The sequence below is a fragment of the Lynx canadensis genome, chromosome C2 (assembly GCF_007474595.2).
Source record: "Lynx canadensis isolate LIC74 chromosome C2, mLynCan4.pri.v2, whole genome shotgun sequence".
Classification (NCBI taxonomy): domain Eukaryota; kingdom Metazoa; phylum Chordata; class Mammalia; order Carnivora; family Felidae; genus Lynx; species Lynx canadensis.
The window spans coordinates 88,166,354-88,186,370 of record NC_044311.2 but is presented as its reverse complement, the minus strand read 5'-3'; the positions used below and the strand labels follow the sequence as shown (position 1 = coordinate 88,186,370).

The 20,017-nt window shown below is 35.4% G+C and overlaps 1 protein-coding gene across 5 annotated transcripts in view; it reads right to left on the bottom strand.

Annotated features, from left to right (window-relative positions):
• Positions 1 to 20,017, bottom strand: part of ZNF148 (zinc finger protein 148) — a 122,623-nt gene that overhangs the window by 30,146 nt on the left and 72,460 nt on the right. For all 5 annotated transcript variants that reach the window (XM_030330255.2, XM_030330257.2, XM_030330259.1 and 2 more), the window contains 3 exons: positions 11,742 to 11,867; positions 2,001 to 2,124; positions 515 to 598 (listed from right to left, as the gene is read on the bottom strand). In XM_030330255.2, coding sequence (XP_030186115.1) covers positions 515 to 598; positions 2,001 to 2,124; positions 11,742 to 11,867 — 334 coding nt within the window. The remainder of the gene's footprint in view (positions 1 to 514; positions 599 to 2,000; positions 2,125 to 11,741; positions 11,868 to 20,017) is intronic.

The following is a 20,017-nucleotide window of genomic DNA, read 5'->3' as shown; positions in this document are numbered from 1 at the left end:
CTTTTTAAGGTATGGGTTCCTTTATAAGTGATCTGAAATATTTGTTTCTAAATCATTAACAACTTAGCCCAAAAAACTGGAAGTCTCCAATTTATTAGGATTACAACTCTCTTGACACAGTAAGCTATATACATGAACTAGTAAGGGAAAAAAAGTGTGGTATCTTAGGGCTCAGGCATTTTGCTTCTTGCCACTAATTAATATGAACGATAATTACCTAACCCTAAACTTTTGAAACATCTTAGGAAAAAGCTATTTCACAAAAATCTTCTTACATCCTTTTAAATATATTTTATTATGAAATTCTATTTCAAAGTAATTTATTGGGCTTGGACATTAAAGCCAAGTCTTAACAGTTAAGATTGATTTATTGAAAGGAAAAATCTAAACTATGATATACACTCTTAAGAAACAAAACTGATGAAAAGTGGCAAGCAGCTGCTATCTGTTAAAAATTTTTCCCCATATTTGGAATGATAAACTTAATGACCCTAAGAAGGGTGGCAACACTCACCAGTATGAATCTTCTCATGTCTCTGTAGCAGGTACTTCTGTATGAAACGCATGTCACATTGACTACATTGAAATGGTTTTTCACCTTAAAATAATTTCACATCCACAAATTAGTTACTGGATAAAACACAGTTCATAGTTACTATTTCTGAGGAAAGATAAATCTTGAAAGCCCAAATTCTTGAAAATTCCAAATTATCCATAAAATATTTTTATACTATTCATTAATTTAACAGAATTTTATTTCCTCAATTTTCCCCCCACAATTAGAAAATACACATTCTCACAATCATAGAAAGATGAGATCAAATCTGCTCTATATCTGAAAAAAAGGAAAAGGAAAGGAAAGGGAGAGAGAGAAGGAAAAGAAAAGGAAAAGAAGAAAGAGAGGGAAGGAGAAAACAATCGAAAAATCAGAAGACTAGAAAGAACTCTACAGGTTATCTACGGTATCTTAAACATCTCTTCTTCCTTTTTATCCAAAAGAAGATCCACCCACCTTGTTCTCTGTGGCTAACTATCACTTTATGCCCTTTGAATTATTTTCTCCAGGACTTTGGGAACTTTCAAACATCTTTTTCCTTTTTTTTTTTTTTAATCTTGTCTCTTCAATCATTCCTTCTCTGCTGGAACCTTTCCTAGTAAGTATTCTTCAGGTCTGTCCTTTGCAAACAAACTTTCCAGAAATCCTGAAACACTCCAACCTTATTACTTTCTCTCATTCCTTTTCACCATTTCTTAATAGAATAGTTTACCCCATGTTTCAAATCCTCCACCACCCACTTGTGCTTTAACCCTTATACTCTGCTTTCTTAAAAGCTACTCGTGCTCTCTTTGCTATTTATTCTAACAGCTCTTCTTCAGTTCTCTATTCCTCTCTATCCTCTATGAAGGTTGTGCCATTGCTGATTATACCCTCCTTGGAACTGTCTCTTCTTTTAGCTTCTGGGATACTGTAATTTCCTAGTTCATCAAACGTACCTTACTACTCTATCTTCCCACCCCATATCCTTTAATTTAACCTACGTGTCCAGTGTGTTTCCCCAAGGATCTGTGATTAGTCTTTAGTTCTGCTCTCTATAATGTCATGTTCTTAATTATCATTTTTTAATATCTGATTCCCAAATTCATATTTCAAACTCCATCTGGATGTCTTGCAGAGAAAAATAAATGTTGATAGGCTTTTAATAATACATTCTTTAACAGTTTCTCTAACTGAAAAGAACACATTAAGCCAGATAAGTGTTTAATTATATTATATATAATTATATAATTATAATTAATTAATTATGCAAATTCGTGCCCATTGTTTTCTCATTTAAAGTTTTCCTGGTTTCCTTCTGATATTCTGGCCTATGAAATCTCTGATTTGAAATAAATACCTGGTTAGTTACAGTCTTAGAAATGAATGACATTTACACAAAGATGAAAATAGTAAAGATAATAATCTCTTAATGGCCACAGGCCCATTTTAATTCAAGAAATACCTGTATGAATGAACACATGTCTCTGTAAGTGATAGTTCGTTCTAAAGGCAGCATTGCAGTGCTCACAAACGTGAGATTTAGGGGTTTTCAAACCAAGTGATCCATCCTCATTTATTGTAAGGATCTAGTTAAAAACAAAAAAAGATAAAAACAAAAGAAGTCTTAAAAACATAATACAAAGGTAACGCTTTTAATTTTTTTATTTGTTTTTTAAGTGTTTAATTATTTTTGAGAGACAGAGCATGAATGGGGGAGGAGCAGAGAGAGAAAGAGACACAGAATCCAAAGCAGGCTCCAGGCTCTAGGCTCTGAGCTGTCAGCACAGAACCTGATGCAGGGCTCAAACCCACGAACTGTGAGATCAAGACCTGAGTCGGAGTCCGATGCTTAACCAACTGAGCCACCCAGGCGCCCCAAGGTAATGCCTTTTAATGCAAAGAATGGTCACCAGAAATCATGACATTTTTCCCCCAAACTTGAAAAGGTTATTAGAATAATGTTATCACTAATTGTAGGAAGGTACAATGTGACTCAGAATGGTAAAAATTATTAGTAAAACCTTGGAATTGGTTAAATAAGATCTCAGCACTCTGTCCCTTCTCCAAAGCTGATGTCTAACAGAGTCCCTAAGTGCTCTCTGCTAGGGTGAGTATAACTTTATTTTCAATTTCAAACTGTCACAAACATAGGACAAAAGTTTTATGTTTTAGATACATATGGCATAAATATCAATCAGCATAGGACTGGTTAAATAAATCATGGAAAATGAATACAATTTAATGTTATGTGGTTGTAACATAAAATGAGAAAACTCTCTATATATTTATAAGGAAAAAGCTCCAGGATTTGTTAACTAAAATATTCAAGGTTTAGAATTTTGTACACAATTCTGCATATTTTTGTATATAAAAAAGTACATACAAGGATATATATTTGTATATGCATAATATTTAAGAAGGGTACACATAAAACATGTATAGTAGCCTTGGTTGTGATGGCGGGAACTTGGCAGAGAGGAGATAAAGTGGGAGGGGGACTCTACACTGTTTATACTTAAACGCTTTTCTGAACTATATAAATGCTACCTGTTGCATTCCCCCTCCCCCCTTTTTTATTTTTTTTATTTTTTTTTATTTTTTTTTTATGAAATTTATTGACAAATTGGTTTCCATACAACACCCAGTGCTCATCCCAAAAGGTGCCCTCCTCAATACCCATCACCCACCCTCCCCTCCCTCCCACCCCCCATCAACCCTCAGTTTGTTCTCAGTTTTTAACAGTCTCTTATGCTTTGGCTCTCTCCCACTCTAACCTCTTCCCCCCCTTTTTTAAAGAAGAGAAAAAGAGCAATCTAAGTTTTCAAGTCATCCAGCATAGAATTTCGAGTCTGGTTCAGTCTAGGATGTCTAAGGTTATTTATTCTAAGACTACTAAGCTACTGTTGAGCACATTCCTAAAAAACATTTATTGGATAAATAAATCAGAATGGCTATGGAGAAGGAAGATGGGTGACAAAGAAATCAACCTTATCTTCCTGGGCTTCATGAGGTTGAGACTATTATGGGCCTGGTTTGGGCAGGGCCAGATAGCAGCTCACCTTTGGGTTTCATGTATTCCAATTTATCAATCATTTGTTCCACATGCAACATTAAACTGACTCATCGGACACACAGCAGAGTAAAAATAAATAACCTTTTTTTTTTTCATTATTGAGGAGAGAAGAAATGAGATAGCAGACTGTGATGTGAAGATAACAAAGAAAACTAGTAGGAGATCAGATGAGGAGAAGCACAGCAAGTAAGAGGGAAACAATACTGGAGGTTGGGGGCATATAGAGTGGGAACTATGAAACTGTGTCCCACATAGGGTACAACAATCTATGTAACATCTTAGGAAATACAAAGGCCTGCGGAAACTGATTCGGGCCTGTAAACACAGCTATGACCCTTTCTCAAACCTAGAAAACAGGAGAGGTAAGAGGGGAAAGGCTTTAATTTTTTAAAACATTTTTTTACTTTAAATTCAGGAAGACAACTCAGCCTGTACTGTATGTAAATCAATGGTAATTATCATGCAAATTACACAGGATATTTGGGTTCTGGGCAAACTGCCAATGTGGTCAACAAAGCTTCAAAGTCTTATGCACCAGAGTCATAAAGAGAAACATTTGGCACAAAAATGGAAGTGGGTGTCACAGCTTCCTGATGAGAGTCAGTGAGAAGAGAAAGCTTCATCTCTGGCCAGTTTAAAATTTTTTGACCCCTCCAAGTCACAAAATAATATGCAAGTTAACACTGGGCAAAACAAAACAAAACAAAAACAAAACCCACACAAAATCTTTTAAAACAAGATTCAAAATATCTCGAACATAAAATAAATAACAAAAAGATGTTAAGCACTTTATATAAAACATAACCAAAAACAAGATAGCACCAGGTATTTTTCCACATATGTTGATAACAAATACAAAGATCCAAGTGCTAAAACCCATGGCAGCTCAATAGCTTTCTGTGGCATAGCAACTGCAAGGAAAGGCTCTGTAAGGAACCAATCTGGCCCAAGTTACTTAATGTGAAACGGATGTCATCCCTGACTGTACAAAGCCCTTTTATGAAGAGTTAAGGAGTCCCAGGTCATTGTTTTCTGGCATTGGAGGTAGTGCTGCCTTTTATTAAGGTGGATTTTATGGATGAAACAGCTAACACTGACTTGTGAATAAGAAGACTGAAAAATCTAGCATATTTTTAAATTCAAAGAAAAATTCTTGGACATTTTATATTTAATTTTTTTTCTTTTTTTAGGCCAGAATAACAAACATATTTGTATAAAAGATACTGAGTAAAATTCATCTTGCCTCAGAACTCCAGTGGCTCTTCCAATTTGTAATCTGTTTTAAATAAAACCATGTAATTTTGTTGTTTTACTCATCACTATAGCCCCAGTATCCAAAATGGTGTCTGGAACATAGTGAGACTATAAATGTCTAATGACATGGCTACCTGCTACCCATACTAAACATCCTCACAGCTCACCACGTTATTCTTTTTAAAAATTTCTGCCAAAAGTGATGCCTTTCAATTTTTCAAAGTTACTGAACAGCGCCAGAGAGGTGGGTATGCCAAGAACAAAAGTCCCTTAGTGAAAAGAAATGGCACATTAATATACGAAAAATTTTCTTCCTTGGTATAAATGTGGCTTCTGTTCTTGTTCACAATCTTTCAAGATCTTTTTGTAGAAGGCGATCTACCAGTTAAATGTGTCTGCCTTAGAGATTAGCAGTCCCATTTGCTACTAACCCAGTACCATAAAATATTTTTGCTTTTCTTTTCCCCCCTCAACATATGAACACGATTACAACCAAAGATTTTAGATTTCAAGGTGTAAGTCCTAAAATGCCTCCTATAATATCGCCACATGCTTTATCATGCTTCCTGTCACTCCCGCTTTTGGAGAAATATGGCATATTATACGGACCAAACAATTGGGCTTTATCATGAATAGAGAAATTAGTAAGAGTCCAAACAATACTCAACATATTTGATTTTCTTAGCTGTTTATAAATTTAAGAGAGAATTTCTCAGTAAAAAATTTCAAAACTGAATGGAACTTCTCAATTAATCCACTTTCTTAATCTCATGGTCCATTAGTAGATATAGACACCCCTCAGTGAAAAAAAGTTTTACCGTCCGAAAAGACAGACATGATTTTCTCCATTCTCTATCTGCTACGTACTATTAAAAGTATTAAGGCATATTTTAAGCTAATGATTGTAAATTTTATCATACATTCTTTTTTTTTAAATGTTTATTTTTGAAAGAGAGAGCAAGTGAGAGAGCAGGGGAAGGACAGCAAATCCCAAGCAGGCTCCATGCTGTCTGCACAGAGCCTGATGCAGGGCTTGAAACCACAAAACAAATCTTGAGATCATGACTTGAGCCCTGAGCTACCCAGGTGCCCCATCATACATTCTTAAATCAATGTAAACCATCTTCTACACCAACAAAAACCAAAAGACAATGTAGAGGTGATAGTTTAAGTTTCTCATCTGTTGTGAGTCAGTTCACTGCAAATGGGGGTGGAGAATGAGATCTTCTAAAATTCTCTTTATTCTGGGATGCCTGGGTGGTTCAGTTGGTTAGGCGTCTGACTTCAGCTCAGGTCATGATCTCATGTCTCATGAGTTTGAGCCCCACATCAGGCTCTGTGCTGACAGCTCGGAGCCTGGAGCCTACTTTCGACTCTGTGTGTGTCTCTCTCTGTCCCTACCTTGCTCACACTCTCTCTCAAAAATAAAACAGAACATTAAAAATAATACATTAATTAATTAAAAAATCTCTTTATTCTTCAAATCCTATTAGAAATAAAAGAATAGTGCAATTTCAAAGACATACGACAAAATAACACAGCAATAACCACCACAACATCTTGACCATCCTGGTTATCTCTGATATCCCACCCTCACACTGTCACTTTGATTCTTCAGATTTTTACTATCTCTCCATACTAGATTTTATATATTACAAATTTCATTTTAAAATGAAAAGCTTTTCAGGCCATGTCATGGGATCAAGCCCTGTGTCAGGATTCATACTGAGTATGGAGTCTGCTTAAGATTCTCTCTTTCGGGGCAGCACCTGGGTGGCTCAGTTAAACACCAACTTCAGCTCAGATCATGATCTCACGGTCCATGAGTTTGAGCCCCGAATTGGCATCACTGCTGTCAGCACAGAACCAGCTTTGGATCCTCTGCCCCCCGCCCCGCCCCTTCCCTGCTCTCTCTCTCAAAAATAAGTTAACATTAAAAAAAAAAAAAAAAAAGATTCTCTTTCTCTAAAATAAAAAAATAAACAATAATTTAAAATGACAAGCTTCTGATAGTGCCAGAACATGAAATTCACTATCTTGTAAGCATGGTACAATAACTAATGTTCAGCATAATAACCATGAGTTTTAGAAAGAGTCATTTCTCTCAGGTTTCCTAAGTACTAGGCAAAAAAAAAAATGTGCAATAGTTTTTAAAGAAAGGTTTACATCAAAATATTTTTTAAAGTTAGGGGGGTTTGGTTTTATGGGAAAATTATTTATCCAGAATACGGAACTCCCTGGGAAATGAGAGAAATAAAATATTAATACTTCTTTTACTAATGTTCCTCTTCATTTTTCTCTTAAATACTATTCTGTACTTCTATTCCTGGTCTTATAAGCAGTTCTTCAGCTTCAACACCACTTCTTCCACAATCAAGTTAACGCATAGGAGAAAGTATGACAAATGCCTGGTAATATCTATTTCTCTGTCCCCTTTAATTAAGTTTTCTCAATTTTATATAATTTAAGATCTTTTTGATACCAAAATCACAAATCTTTTCGGGAACCAATGGTTTATAATAAATTGCTGAGAAAGGATTCTCTATATTTACAATCTATGTGAGTTGTGGAATATTCTATGCTTTCTGAGTTCAACATAACTTTGAATAATCAATTTCTACGCAGACCACCTAAAGTATTGTAACAAACATAGTTCCCTTCTTCAGCACTTGGTAAGAGATTCTGGCATATAATAGGCAACCAAATTGTTTGCTGAGAGAATGAATGAAAAAGGAGATACATTTCAGAATAAAGAAGCAATTAAAAGTACTCTGCTCTATCTCATTCAATTACTAAGACATTTGAAAAGACCTATAAAATGTATACAATACTGAATTAAGACAATATTGTTATATTTTACTGAAAAAGATTCTTAGGGGCAGCTGGGTGGCTTAATCCATTAAGTTTCCAATCTTGATTTCAGCTCAGGTCATAATCTCACAATTCGTGTGTTAGAGCCCCACTTTGGGCACAGCACAGAGCCTGCTTGGGATTCTGTCTCCCTCTCTATGTGCCCCAACCACCTCTGTGCTCTCCCTCTCAAAAACAAATAAATAGGGGTGCCTGGGTGGCTCAGTCAGTTAAGTACTTGACTCTTGATTTTGGCTCAGGTCATGATCTCACGGTTTCATGGGTTTAAGCCCCACGTTGGGCTCTGTGCACGGACCAGGTGGAATCTGCTTGAGATTCTCCCTCTCTCCGTGTCCCTCCCCTGCTCTCACTCGCTTTCAAAATAAACGTCAAAAATTTTTTTTTAAATTAAGATTTTTAGAGTTCATTGATGTTAACTCAATAATCCTCATAAAAACTTTGTGGTGTGAAATGTTACTTCCTGATTCACATAACAAGTCAGTATCAAAGTAATATCTCATTTGTTCAGAAACTTCTAGTATTAAGACTTGAGATTCCCAAGCTTAAACATAAATCACAATTGCCTTGGACTCTTTTAAAGTACAAATGGGAAGCCCCACAACAAGAATCCCCAGGGATGAGGCCTGGGTATTTAAACCTGGAAAAGCCAGGGCAGGGTGCCTGGGTGGCTCAGCTGGGTGAGCATCCGACTCTTGGTTTCAGCTCAGGTCATGATCTCACAGTTTGTAAATTCAAGCCCCGCAACAGGCTCTGTGCTAACAGTGTGGAGCCTGCTTAGGATCTCTCTCTCCCTCTCTCTCTACCCCTCCCTCACTGTCTCTTGAAATAAATAAAGAAACTTAAGAAAAAAAGTTTTAACTGGAAAAGCCCTATAGGGGATTCTAATGACAGCCAGGAAGACACCCACTAACATGAATGTACTGAGAATGAATTAAGTTTACTAAGACTTTTCACACATTTCTAATAACTTCAGTTCTCCATAGTCCTAATCCACAACAAAACAGAAAGAGATTCAAAGGGGCAATGGAAGTAAGTATAGCAATGTAAAAATGAATAGCATGTCATTAAAAAAATGAGACAATGAGCAAGTATAAGCAGTCAAAAAATACTTAAAGTCTACCAGCCAGGAGTTTTCAGGGTAAGGGGGAAAAAGCCCTAATATCTCAAGTCCTCCCAAAGGGCTTCGTTAGAATACATACGAGTTTTGTAAACATTTACATCATCAACATAGACATTAGACTAGACATTATAGTTCAAATGCGTTATATTTAAAAAGAAAACACATTAAAAATTTCCAATGAAGTGGTTAAAATTAAATTAAATTTGGCATTTAAAAGGGGCAAGATTTTATTATGTAGGGAACTTACTTTCATAAAACAGCTTAATCCAGGATAGTACCAAATAACTTGACCTAGCTAACATTCCTTAGTTTGACTACCCTCTTCTTCTTCAGAGATGTTGCCAAGTGCATTTTAGCAATTTTCAATTTTTAAGATGACAATGCTTTGCCATATGATAAAGGCTTAGAAAGCAATTATTGCTTCAAATCCACAGCAGCTAAACATGACATAACAATACAGTACTTCTCACTACAAAGCTTATCTTGAAAGGAGCCACAATTATAGGGATGTAGAAGCTCTAATATTTTAACTAAAAGTCTACCACATTAGTTATATTTCCTATACAAGATCCCCAATCTAATATGACACAATGGTGGCACACACTCAAAATATTCATAATAACAAAATTCAAGATCTGGGAAAGGTTTTAGGGGAAAGTGGAGTCCTCTAAGCACAACAAGTTATAGTTCTTTGAGAAACTTAAAACTGTTTTTAAGGAATTTAAAACAAATAACACTTTCACTTATAAACACGAGATAACCTTTTCTTTCTCTTCTTATAAAAAGGCAGAAACAGTTACTTTAATGAAAAATATTATGTGCAAATTTTTTAAAACAAACTTGAGAAAATGTAAAATAACACACTGGTTCTGCCTCAGCTCAAAGTTCTAAGACTCCAGATGCAAAAATTATTCACCTGGAGACTTCAGACCAATGTTAAAAACCATCCAAAACCATTCTCTGTTACATGTAACGTGTCAAAACAATTCTCCCCACTTGCCCTTCCTCTCTCTCTCTCAAAATAAATAAATAAACTTTAAAAAGTGTTTAAAAAAATAAAAATAAAAAATTACTGTTTTTCTTATTGTTTTTGTTATTCTCAAACCCTCATCTCCCATGTATTATTTCTGGTTATTTCACTCTCCTAAGAATTCCCTAAAAAGACCTTTCCAAAACATTTTCTTGTATGTAATATACGTAAAATAGGCCAAATCCTTTATCTAGCAAGTACATACACATATACTTACAATACATTATAAATGAGTTTACCTACAAATTAGACAAGCAAAATAGCTTAAAACCTCTAAAACTCTGATCTGTATTTACAAACACCTAGAACATATCACCAAATAAAGATTCCAAATAACATCCTACTAGAAGATAACAATCTGAGTTTTAGTCAGAATTTCAGAATACATTACACTCAATAGCACCAGGAAAAAAAATGGCAATGTCAAGGAGAATGTAGAACTTACACAAATCATGTTTTTTAAAAAGACTTTATTCCCCATAGAGTGGCAGTGAACCCAAAGTAACATAATCTCTATTGCAATTTTATAAATTAATTTTTTCTCAAAACCCTGTATTGTTCTATACATGAAGAACTTGATTCATTCATTAATGTGGGGGAAAAAAGTATCATATAAATCACTGGGGAAAAAATTAACCCCCAGAAAAGAAGGGGAAGGAAAACAGGAGGGATTTCACAAAACATGAAAACATATAAAATGCCAATAATTATGGCAGGGAAAAAGTTTAGTATGGCCAGTAATAAACCAAAATTTAAACTATAATGAGATGTCCACTTTAAGCTACAAAAAAGAAAGGTCTCACACTTGAGAGTAAAGACAGACACACATCAGGTCCACTGTAGGTAGCAATGTAACTGGTACAACATTTCTGGAAGGAGTGATACTGTGAAGAACCCTTTTTAAAAATTCATGCCCTCTGACTCAGTAACACACAAATATTTTAAGTGCGGCATGATTTAAAATGAAGGCAATGAGAACACAACTTCCAACAACACAGCAATCCCCGAATATAGTATGATGTATCAAAAGACATCTTTATAAAAACCATTAAGAACTTGAATGTAAAAATCACTTACACACTGTTAAAAAAATCAGGAAGTTCAATCTATTAATCTTTATATACAAAGCTGGCTCTAGCATATCACGGAGTCCAAAAATAGACAAAATATATAAATAATGATTACCTAAATCACAAATGCAAAAACAAGTAGCCATCAAAATTAGGTCATATTATAATATGACCTTATTAAAAAATCCTTCTTCACTATATGAGGGAAAACAGAATTTGAAAAGTTAACTATAAAGATATAAACATACTGCTCAAAGTTCAGATACTTCTTAGGAATACCAAATGTCACCTATAGTCAACTATTACTGTACTGAAGAGGAAAAAGAGCAGACAATTACTACTAGTATTTACTAGGTCACTTATTTACGAATCCATCATTTACCCATCAAGTATTTATTAAGGGTCTAATATGCCTACTATTCCAGGCATGGAGTTTACATTGTAGTACAGGTATCCCACATTTCCCTGATGAATAACTGGTTAATTTTCTTGAAATTGTAATATTAATATGAATGAGCAGCAAGCGCAGAAAAGAGAGACATGGAAAAAGAAAAGTTTGTTTTTAGAAAAAAAGATAAGGTGAAAAAAGTGGAAAAATTGAAACCAATCGCCCACCACCTCCATGCAGACATGCATCCCATTCTCCTGATATAACATTCCAACTTTACGAAGCCACGTGAAATTTTTATGTCTGCTTTATAATCCAGCTAGGTTCCTGCCCATAAGATTAACCAACAGTTTGGAATCAATAGGTTAGGGACCACCACCTTAATATATTCTCTTACTTTTGCAGGAGAACGTTGTTTCCGTTTCTTCTTTTTCTGTAAGTCTACTGGCTCTCTGATTTGCTTTTTGTCTCTCATCAGTTGCTCAGACACATCAGTAAAAGTAATTTCCTGCTTTACACTTATCTGTTAAAAAAAAAAAAAAAGAGTCAATTTTACAAATAAACAAAAAGTCCACTGTGACAAAGCCACTGCATGGTTAATCCTTTACTAAGCCTACATATAGGTGCTTCCAAAATGATTATGTGTGTGTGTGTGTGTGTGTGTGTGTAAGTAAATAATGTGTTGAAGAGTTCATTAACAGGCAATACAGTAATAAGAATCAAGAGTATACAAACTGAGAAATAAACCAAGATTTTACAAAAATCTATCTGGAAGAGAATATTAAAGACATTCTGGGAAAAGATTATCAGACCACAGAATAAAGCAGAAGTCAGGACAAACTAACATCAATTTCATTCCCATATTTAAGGAATCTGATGAAGTTAATTAAAAGCACAAAAAGGGGCCTAATTCGAAAATTCAGTAAAATACTGGAGGACGAAGGGAGTGTTTAGACTTCACAGGAGGCTTTCTCTTGATATACAAAATATGAAAACAACACAAAAATCCTAAAAGATAATCCACATCAGGGGCACCCGGGTGGCTCAGTTGGTTAAGTGACCGACTTCAGCTCAGGTCATGATCTCGCGGCTCGTGAGTTCGAGCCCCGCGTCGGGGCTCTGTGCTGACAGCTCAGAGCCTGGAGCCTGCTTCGGATTCTGCGTCTCCCTCTCTCTCTGCCCCTCAACTGCTCACGCTCTGTGTCTCCCTGTCTCTCAACAATAAACGTTAAAAAAAAAAAAAAAAATTAAAAAAAAAAAAGATAATCCACATCAAAAGAAAGGTCAAAAAATGAAAATTTAATTATCTGTAAACTCAACACTGACAGTATCTTAGCTTAGCCTGTATTTTCCTGACCTGTACATTAAATCATCACCAAATAAAGATGTTTATAGAACTGCATATAACTTTAGGTCACTGCTATGTATAAGACAGGATACTAATTACACAACAAATAAATGCTACAAGAAACATTAAGATGTCAACATTATTCCATCTTCAGCTCTGTTTTCACAGATATGAAAAGAGGTGCTTGTTCTAAAACAAAAACGCACCAAGGTTCTTAGATCAATAATGGTAATGTCAATTCTCATCACAACTGATGATCCTCAGTCATCCATTCTTTAGTACTACATTTTCAATCTATCCTTGAAATGAAAACAGAATCTTAAAACTAAAAACTGCTCAACTCAACAGCCTCTGAAATATATTACACATCCTGACCTTTCCACCATGTAAGGACACAAGAAGTGTCCTTACAATAAATGTACAACCATTACAACAAATTGTACAACCATTACAACAAATGTACAACCATAAATGTCCAATAAATGTACAACCTGGAAGAGGGCCCCTACCCTACCAGGCTAGCACCCTATCCTGGACTTACAGCCTCCATAATCAGGAGAAATAAACTTCTGTTCTTTATAATGTAAAGTAAAACAACAACTCCTTAATAATAATCCAGAAAATTCAATGTACTAGTGGCTACATTTTTCAAAAAATACACTAAAAAAATGGTGCACAAGATTATAAACATCTTACAGAGTCAGTGGAAAGTTGGAAAATATAGCTATGTAGAAAGGGTTCATGAGGAAAATGCAACATAAGCTAGGGTTCAGGCTGACAAAATAAGGAATTGGAAGCTTTCATAAATTCCTGAAGTGCAGGCAGTATGAGAATCATAAATCAAGGAGAAGCTTGGCACAAAAACAGGAGGTTAATGATTAGTTAATAATTCTATCAGGTTATAGAATAGTAGTAGTGAACATTCTTAGGGCTTATTTTGGTATCATTATTTGGAACATAAAATAAAATGGTAAAATCACCACCAACAAGTCTTTGGAATACAAACATGTTCCCACCACTGAAGTGATGTGTACTGAATATAACTAACGACTTGGGTTCGGTGTGAGACAGAAGAATGATTACAGACTATGTAACCAGTTGTTGAATGGCTCTGTCCCATTTTGCAGGGGCACGAAAAAGTAGTTCCAACATTTCTGTCAGTTTCTACACTGCAAAGAAACCATGAAAATGTAGCATGCAGCACTAAGAAACAGGAATCCTTTTTAGCCAAAGTGCCAAGTAGAGTAGAAGACAAATTCACAAATAAATCCTGTAATTACCAGATATTCACAAACCAAAGAGTGAAAAAGATTAATAAATGTATCTAAGCCTTTCAGTTATTTCCACATATACAGAAAATGGTATTTGTACTAGCATTTTTTTTATTATAAGGAACAGTTTTAATATACGAAAGCAGACTCAAACCTAGAAGTATCAATGGATCAAAACATTGTGAATGTCAGGCACACAGGAAATTACATTTTTAGAGTGCACCAACAGGCTTATTACTCATTAATGGAATAAAGTAATCTCCTCTATATATAACATAATAACACACTAAAGTATACTGATCCAGCCTAAGGTGCTGAGAAAAGATGGAGGTAACTCCAAACCATAAGGAAACGTATATGATGTCGGTAAGTCAGTTAAGAGTCAGTTGCAAAAAAATCTGAGAAAAGTTAAGTCTTCTTTGTAAGACAACCATAATCAATAAAAACATGAAACTTTCTTAAGCAAGACAAAAGAGACAATAATCATCCCTAAGTTGTCTATTCTTTCCTTGAGAACTGTCTTTACAAGAAAATCAAACTTTTAGTGTTATTTTTCATCTAAAATAAACCAAAGTACAATTAATCAAAGCAAGCATCAGCAAATACATGATATATAAAGAGAATGGTTTGCTGGATTTTTCAGATATACTCATTAAAGCATCAAGAAAATCAACGAACTGAGAAATATGTCAGATAAAAAAACAAAATAAAAACTCTGGTCTACTTCCATACTCCTCTAACTTCTTCCACAACACCCTTAGAAGAGGTAGAGTCCTATAGTGTCATGCTTCCAACCCCTTGCCACAGCTCAAAGCTGGTTCTTTATTACTACTTCTAAAATGTATCCCTTAATTACCTTGTTTTCCTCATCTTTTGATCTTTCTCATTTCATTCTCCTAACCTTAAATATAAAGAGGTCTCTGTACACTGAAAAAATCCTTCCTTTGATTCCCATGATCACTAGTAACTCAACACCAGAATCCAGAACCACTCTTTTTCAAAACTTACTTCATTCCTGGCCCAAAAATAAACAAATGATCCTACTTACATATTTAACTATTTCATGCTCTTGTATCTTATCTTGATATCTGCAAGTAAGATACTCTTCTTCGGTATTTCTCATAATAGCTTTACTTACTCATGCAACAGCTATTAAGTGCTTGTTGTGTCCTAAACTCAGTCTAAAATAATACAACAAAAGCTTTAAATTTACTAAAATTCTAATGTGTACATAACATAATTCTAGATATTGAGAATATATTCTAAGCGTAAGGTCTCCTTCTCCATTTTTTACTCCTTAAAAATGTACATGGGGAGTTTTGATGCATTATAAAAAAATAAAAAATAAAAAAACAACCTAGCAATTCAAGACAGCACATGTCAGGCTCAACCTAAATGAATGGTACAGGGAATAAAGGCAGGAATCAAAGGGAAAACTTAATGAGATTGGAAATAACTGCAAAAGGCTTCATGGATGAAATGAAAGACTTAATCAGAGCTGCAGGTTTATCTATGTATCCCCCTTTTATTTTTTTTCCTTCCAAACCTGCTACCCTTCCCAACTTCTTTCTTCCAGACTCAATAATGCTAATAAGTTAATATGACAAATGTGAAATTTACTAAAATAATGTTACCAGACAGAGTATACAATGAGCAAATATTTCATTTGGTTGCCTATTTTAGTCTACCCAATACCCACAGCTCCCAGGAAAGAAGGTGAGTCCCTTACTATCATTTTGGACTCTTCCTTCTCCTTATTCTCCGTATCTCACCATCCTTATCCAGCAACATCCATTTCACTCTAATTAACTTTATCAAATTTGCTACTTTAGGATATTATCATCTCCCCCATATAGTCTCCCATGAAAAAATTAATATAAAACTGTTTTCTTGTCATATCCCTAGTGAGGAATCTATAATAGCCCCTTGTTGCCGGTGGTATCAATTATAATCTCTCCAGCTCAGCTTTCTAGATTCTAGATGATCTACTTTACAGAAAAGATGTAGGTCACTTGGCAGAAGTATCTGTCCTTACCACCCCTCCTCTCCATTTCTGGAGCCATATGTTCAATTTTCAATTTCCTCTCTACTCTGTGCTGACTCTGTTCCTATCCATCTCCAAGGCTCTACTGCTTCACTGCCTCTCTAAAATAATTTTCCTTATTCCACCAGCTGCGTTTTCTCTGCCTAAAAGCACACTTATAGTTCCCCTATAAAGTCATTTCTTGTAAACCAAAATTTTTCTAACAATTTCCTTCTTCTTATGGACAAATTTTTACAAAGAATAATCTGTGATAAGAATACTGACAAAACAGGGGCGCCTGGGTGGCGCAGTTGGTTAAGCGTCCGACTTCAGCCAGGTCACGATCTCGCGGTCCGTGAGTTCGAGCCTCGCGTCAGGCTCTGGGCTGATGGCTCAGAGCCTGGAGCCTGTTTCTGATTCTGTGTCTCCCTCTCTCTCTGCCCCTCCCCCGTTCATGCTCTGTCTCTCTCTGTCCCAAAAATAAATAAACGTTGAAAAAAAAAATTTTAAAAATAAAAATAAAAAAAGAATACTGACAAAATAGGGGCACCTGGGTGGCTCAGTCAGTTAAGCATCCGACTCTTGGTTTCAGCTCAGGTCATGATCTTGTGGTTCATGGGTTCAAGCCCTGCATCAGGTTCCACGCTGGCAGTGTGGAGCCTGCTTGGGATTCGCTCTCTGCCCCTCACCCACTCATGTGCTCTCTCGCTCAAAAATAAATAAACTTAAAAAAAAAGAAAGAATATAGGCAAAATAACTGCTCCAAAATTTAGAGAGATGATTATTCTGAGTAAAAGTAGTACGTATCCATATAAAAAGGATGTGTTTATCACTAGAAAGGAACTGTTCCAAAGTATTGCCTAGGAAACAAATTAAATCAAGGTGACTACAAATATAACAAGTGTTTGAATGAAGGAAAATGAAATCACAATTAACTACACTGCAAACATACGGCCTAAAGAAAGAATGCTAGCAATATTGAGGGGGAATATTCATGGAGTCCAGAAAAAGAGAAAGTTAAGACCAAGAGTGTTTCTGTGTGTGTGGATATGTCTATTTCCAGGATAGTTTTGGCAAGAACAGTTCAATGTAACTGGTCAACAGGAGTATTTCTAATTCCAAGCTCACGGATTCACAGATTAGGTCAAGGAGGAGAAGCGGTGCACTGAAGGAATAGGCCTTTGTGTGAGTCATGAACTCTTAACTCTCCCTTCTGCCTGACCCACGATTGCATTCAAAATTTTGAAAGGAGCTACATTTGCCAGGGTTTTGAGGAAGTCCACAGTTATCTTCTGGTTTTGAAAGGTTCAGGGATCCAGTTTACAGCAAACACTGTAGTCTGTTTCTCTGTATTTCTTACTGTAAATCTGTATTTTGGCTGGTAAACTAGCAACTTATAAATTAGAGATAACTATAAGATGAAGTAGATGAAGTGCTCCAATCAAGCTATCTTACCTGAAACAGTGCTGACCCACCCCCATCCTACCTGGACATTCCTTTCTTTCAACTACCATAACATCATGATTTAAGTTCTCTCCTGTTCTTCATGGAAGTTCTTCCGAATCCATCTTTCCAGTATATATGTACCTTCATTTTGTAAGAATTTCAGTAAATCTTTACCAATGATTTTCAAAGTGTGGTCCAGGGACTCCTGAAGGTCCTTGACACCCTTTCAGGTGGTCATGAGATCAAAAATACTTTCATAATAATACTTTTTTTTTCTTTTTTGCTTTCCTGAGTACAGAGTGCCATTTTCCAGAAGCTAACATGTGATGTCACTACAGACTAAATGTATTAGCAAATATGAGAATCCAGTTACGTTACAATAAGCCAGATAATATACAGATTTATCTAACTGTAAAACAAATTCTAATTTCACAGAACTAGAACATATAATTCTAAAATGTATACAGAACCACAAAAGACCCTGACTATGAAAAGCAACATTGGGAAAGAAGAACAACGCTAGGGATATCACCATCCCAGATTTCAAGATATACTACAAAGCTGTAGTAATCAAAACAGTATGGTGCTGGCACAAAAACAGACACATAAATCCATGGAAGAGAACAGAGCCCAGAAATAAACCCACACTCATATAGTCAATTAATCTAGGACAAAGGAGACAAGAATATACAATGGAGGAGATACGGTCTCTTTAACAAATGGTGCTGGGAAAACTGGACAGCTACATGCAAAAGAATGAAACTGGACCACTTTCTTACACCATACACAAAAATAAACTCAAAAGGGATGAAAGACCTAAATGTGAGGTGTGAAACTGTAAAACTCATACAAGAAAGGCAGTAACCTTTGTGACATCAGTTGGCCAAAGGAACATTTTTCTAGATATGTCTCCTCAGGCAAGGAAGATAAAAGCAAAAATAAATTATTAGGATTACACCAAAAGAAATTATCTTTTACACAACAAAAGAAATTATCAACAAAATGAAAAGGCAATCTATGGAATGGGAGAAGACATCTACAAAAGATCTTTCTGATACGGGATTAATATCCAAAGTATATAAAGAACTTCTACAACTCAATACCATAAAAACAAGAACAAAAAATAAATAATTAGAAAGTGGGCAGAGGATCTGAATAAACATTTTTCCAATTAAGACATACAGATGGCCAACAGACACAAAAAGATGCTCACTCATCATCAGGGAAATACAAATCATAATCACCAGGAAATATCACCTCCATCTGTCAGACTGGCTAGAATCAAAAAGATAAGAAATAACAAGTGCTGGTGAGGATGTGGAGAGAAAAAAACTCCCATGTACTGTTGGTCAAATATGAATTGGTGTGGCCACTGTGGAAGAGTATGGAGGTTCCTGAAAAAATTAAAAACTAAAAAAAAAAAAAAAAAAAAAAAAGACAAAAAAAAAAAAAAAACCCCTGAAATACCTTACAATCCAGTAATTCTACTACTGGCTATTTACCCAAAGAAAGCAAAAACACTAACTTGAAAAGATATATGCACCCCTATGTTTACCGCAGCATTTACATTTACAGTAGCCAACATACAGAAGTAACCATACATAAATGGATAAAGAAGATGTGCTACACGCATACACAATGGAGTATTACTCAGCCATAAAAAAGAATAAGATTGTACCATTTGCAACAACATGGATAGACCTATAGAGTACTATGCTAACTGAAATATATCAAAGAAAAATATCACATGATTCCATTTCTATGTGAAATCTAAACAACAAATGTACAAACAAACCCAAAAAAGCAGAAACAGATCCATAAATCAGAGACAAAATGGTGACTGACAGCAGGAAGAGAGGTGGGGGACTGGGCAAAATAGGTGATGGCGAGTGGGAGGTACAGGCTCCAGTTATGAAATAAGTAACAGGGATAAAGGGTACAGCATAGGGAATATAGTCAGTGGTGTTATAATAGCATTGTATGGTGACAGATGACAGCTACACTTGTGGTAAGCATAATGTAACATACAGAGTTAAGAATCACTATGTTATACACCTGAAATTAATGTGACATTGTGTGCCAACTACACTTCAAAAAAACAATTAAAAAAGAAAGACAGCCTCTGTTTAGGAGACAGAAAAAATACTGCAATTGATGGGGAACAGTTAGCTAATGATCTGCCCATATAATTTTTTAAAAATATGTTCTACATTAACTTTGCAACTCAATTTTTTATAAATAAATAAAATTTTATTTCTCAGTTTTAATTTCTAAAATGGCAAAATATGATATAAGTAACCAAATAAACAAGAGTTACTGGGAGCACTCAAAAATTTTTTAAGAGTAAGGTCATGGGGTGCCTGGGTGGCTCAGTTGGTTTAATGTCCAACTTCAGCTCAAGTCATGATCTCACGGTTCATGGGTTCGAGCCCCATGTCGGGCTCTATGCTGATAATGCAAAGCCTGGAGCATGCTTCAGATTCTGTATCTCCCTCTCTCTCTCTGCCCCTCCCCTGCTCACACTGTTTCTTTCTCGCTCAAAAAGTAAATAAACATTAAAAAAAAATAATTTTTTAAAAGAGTAA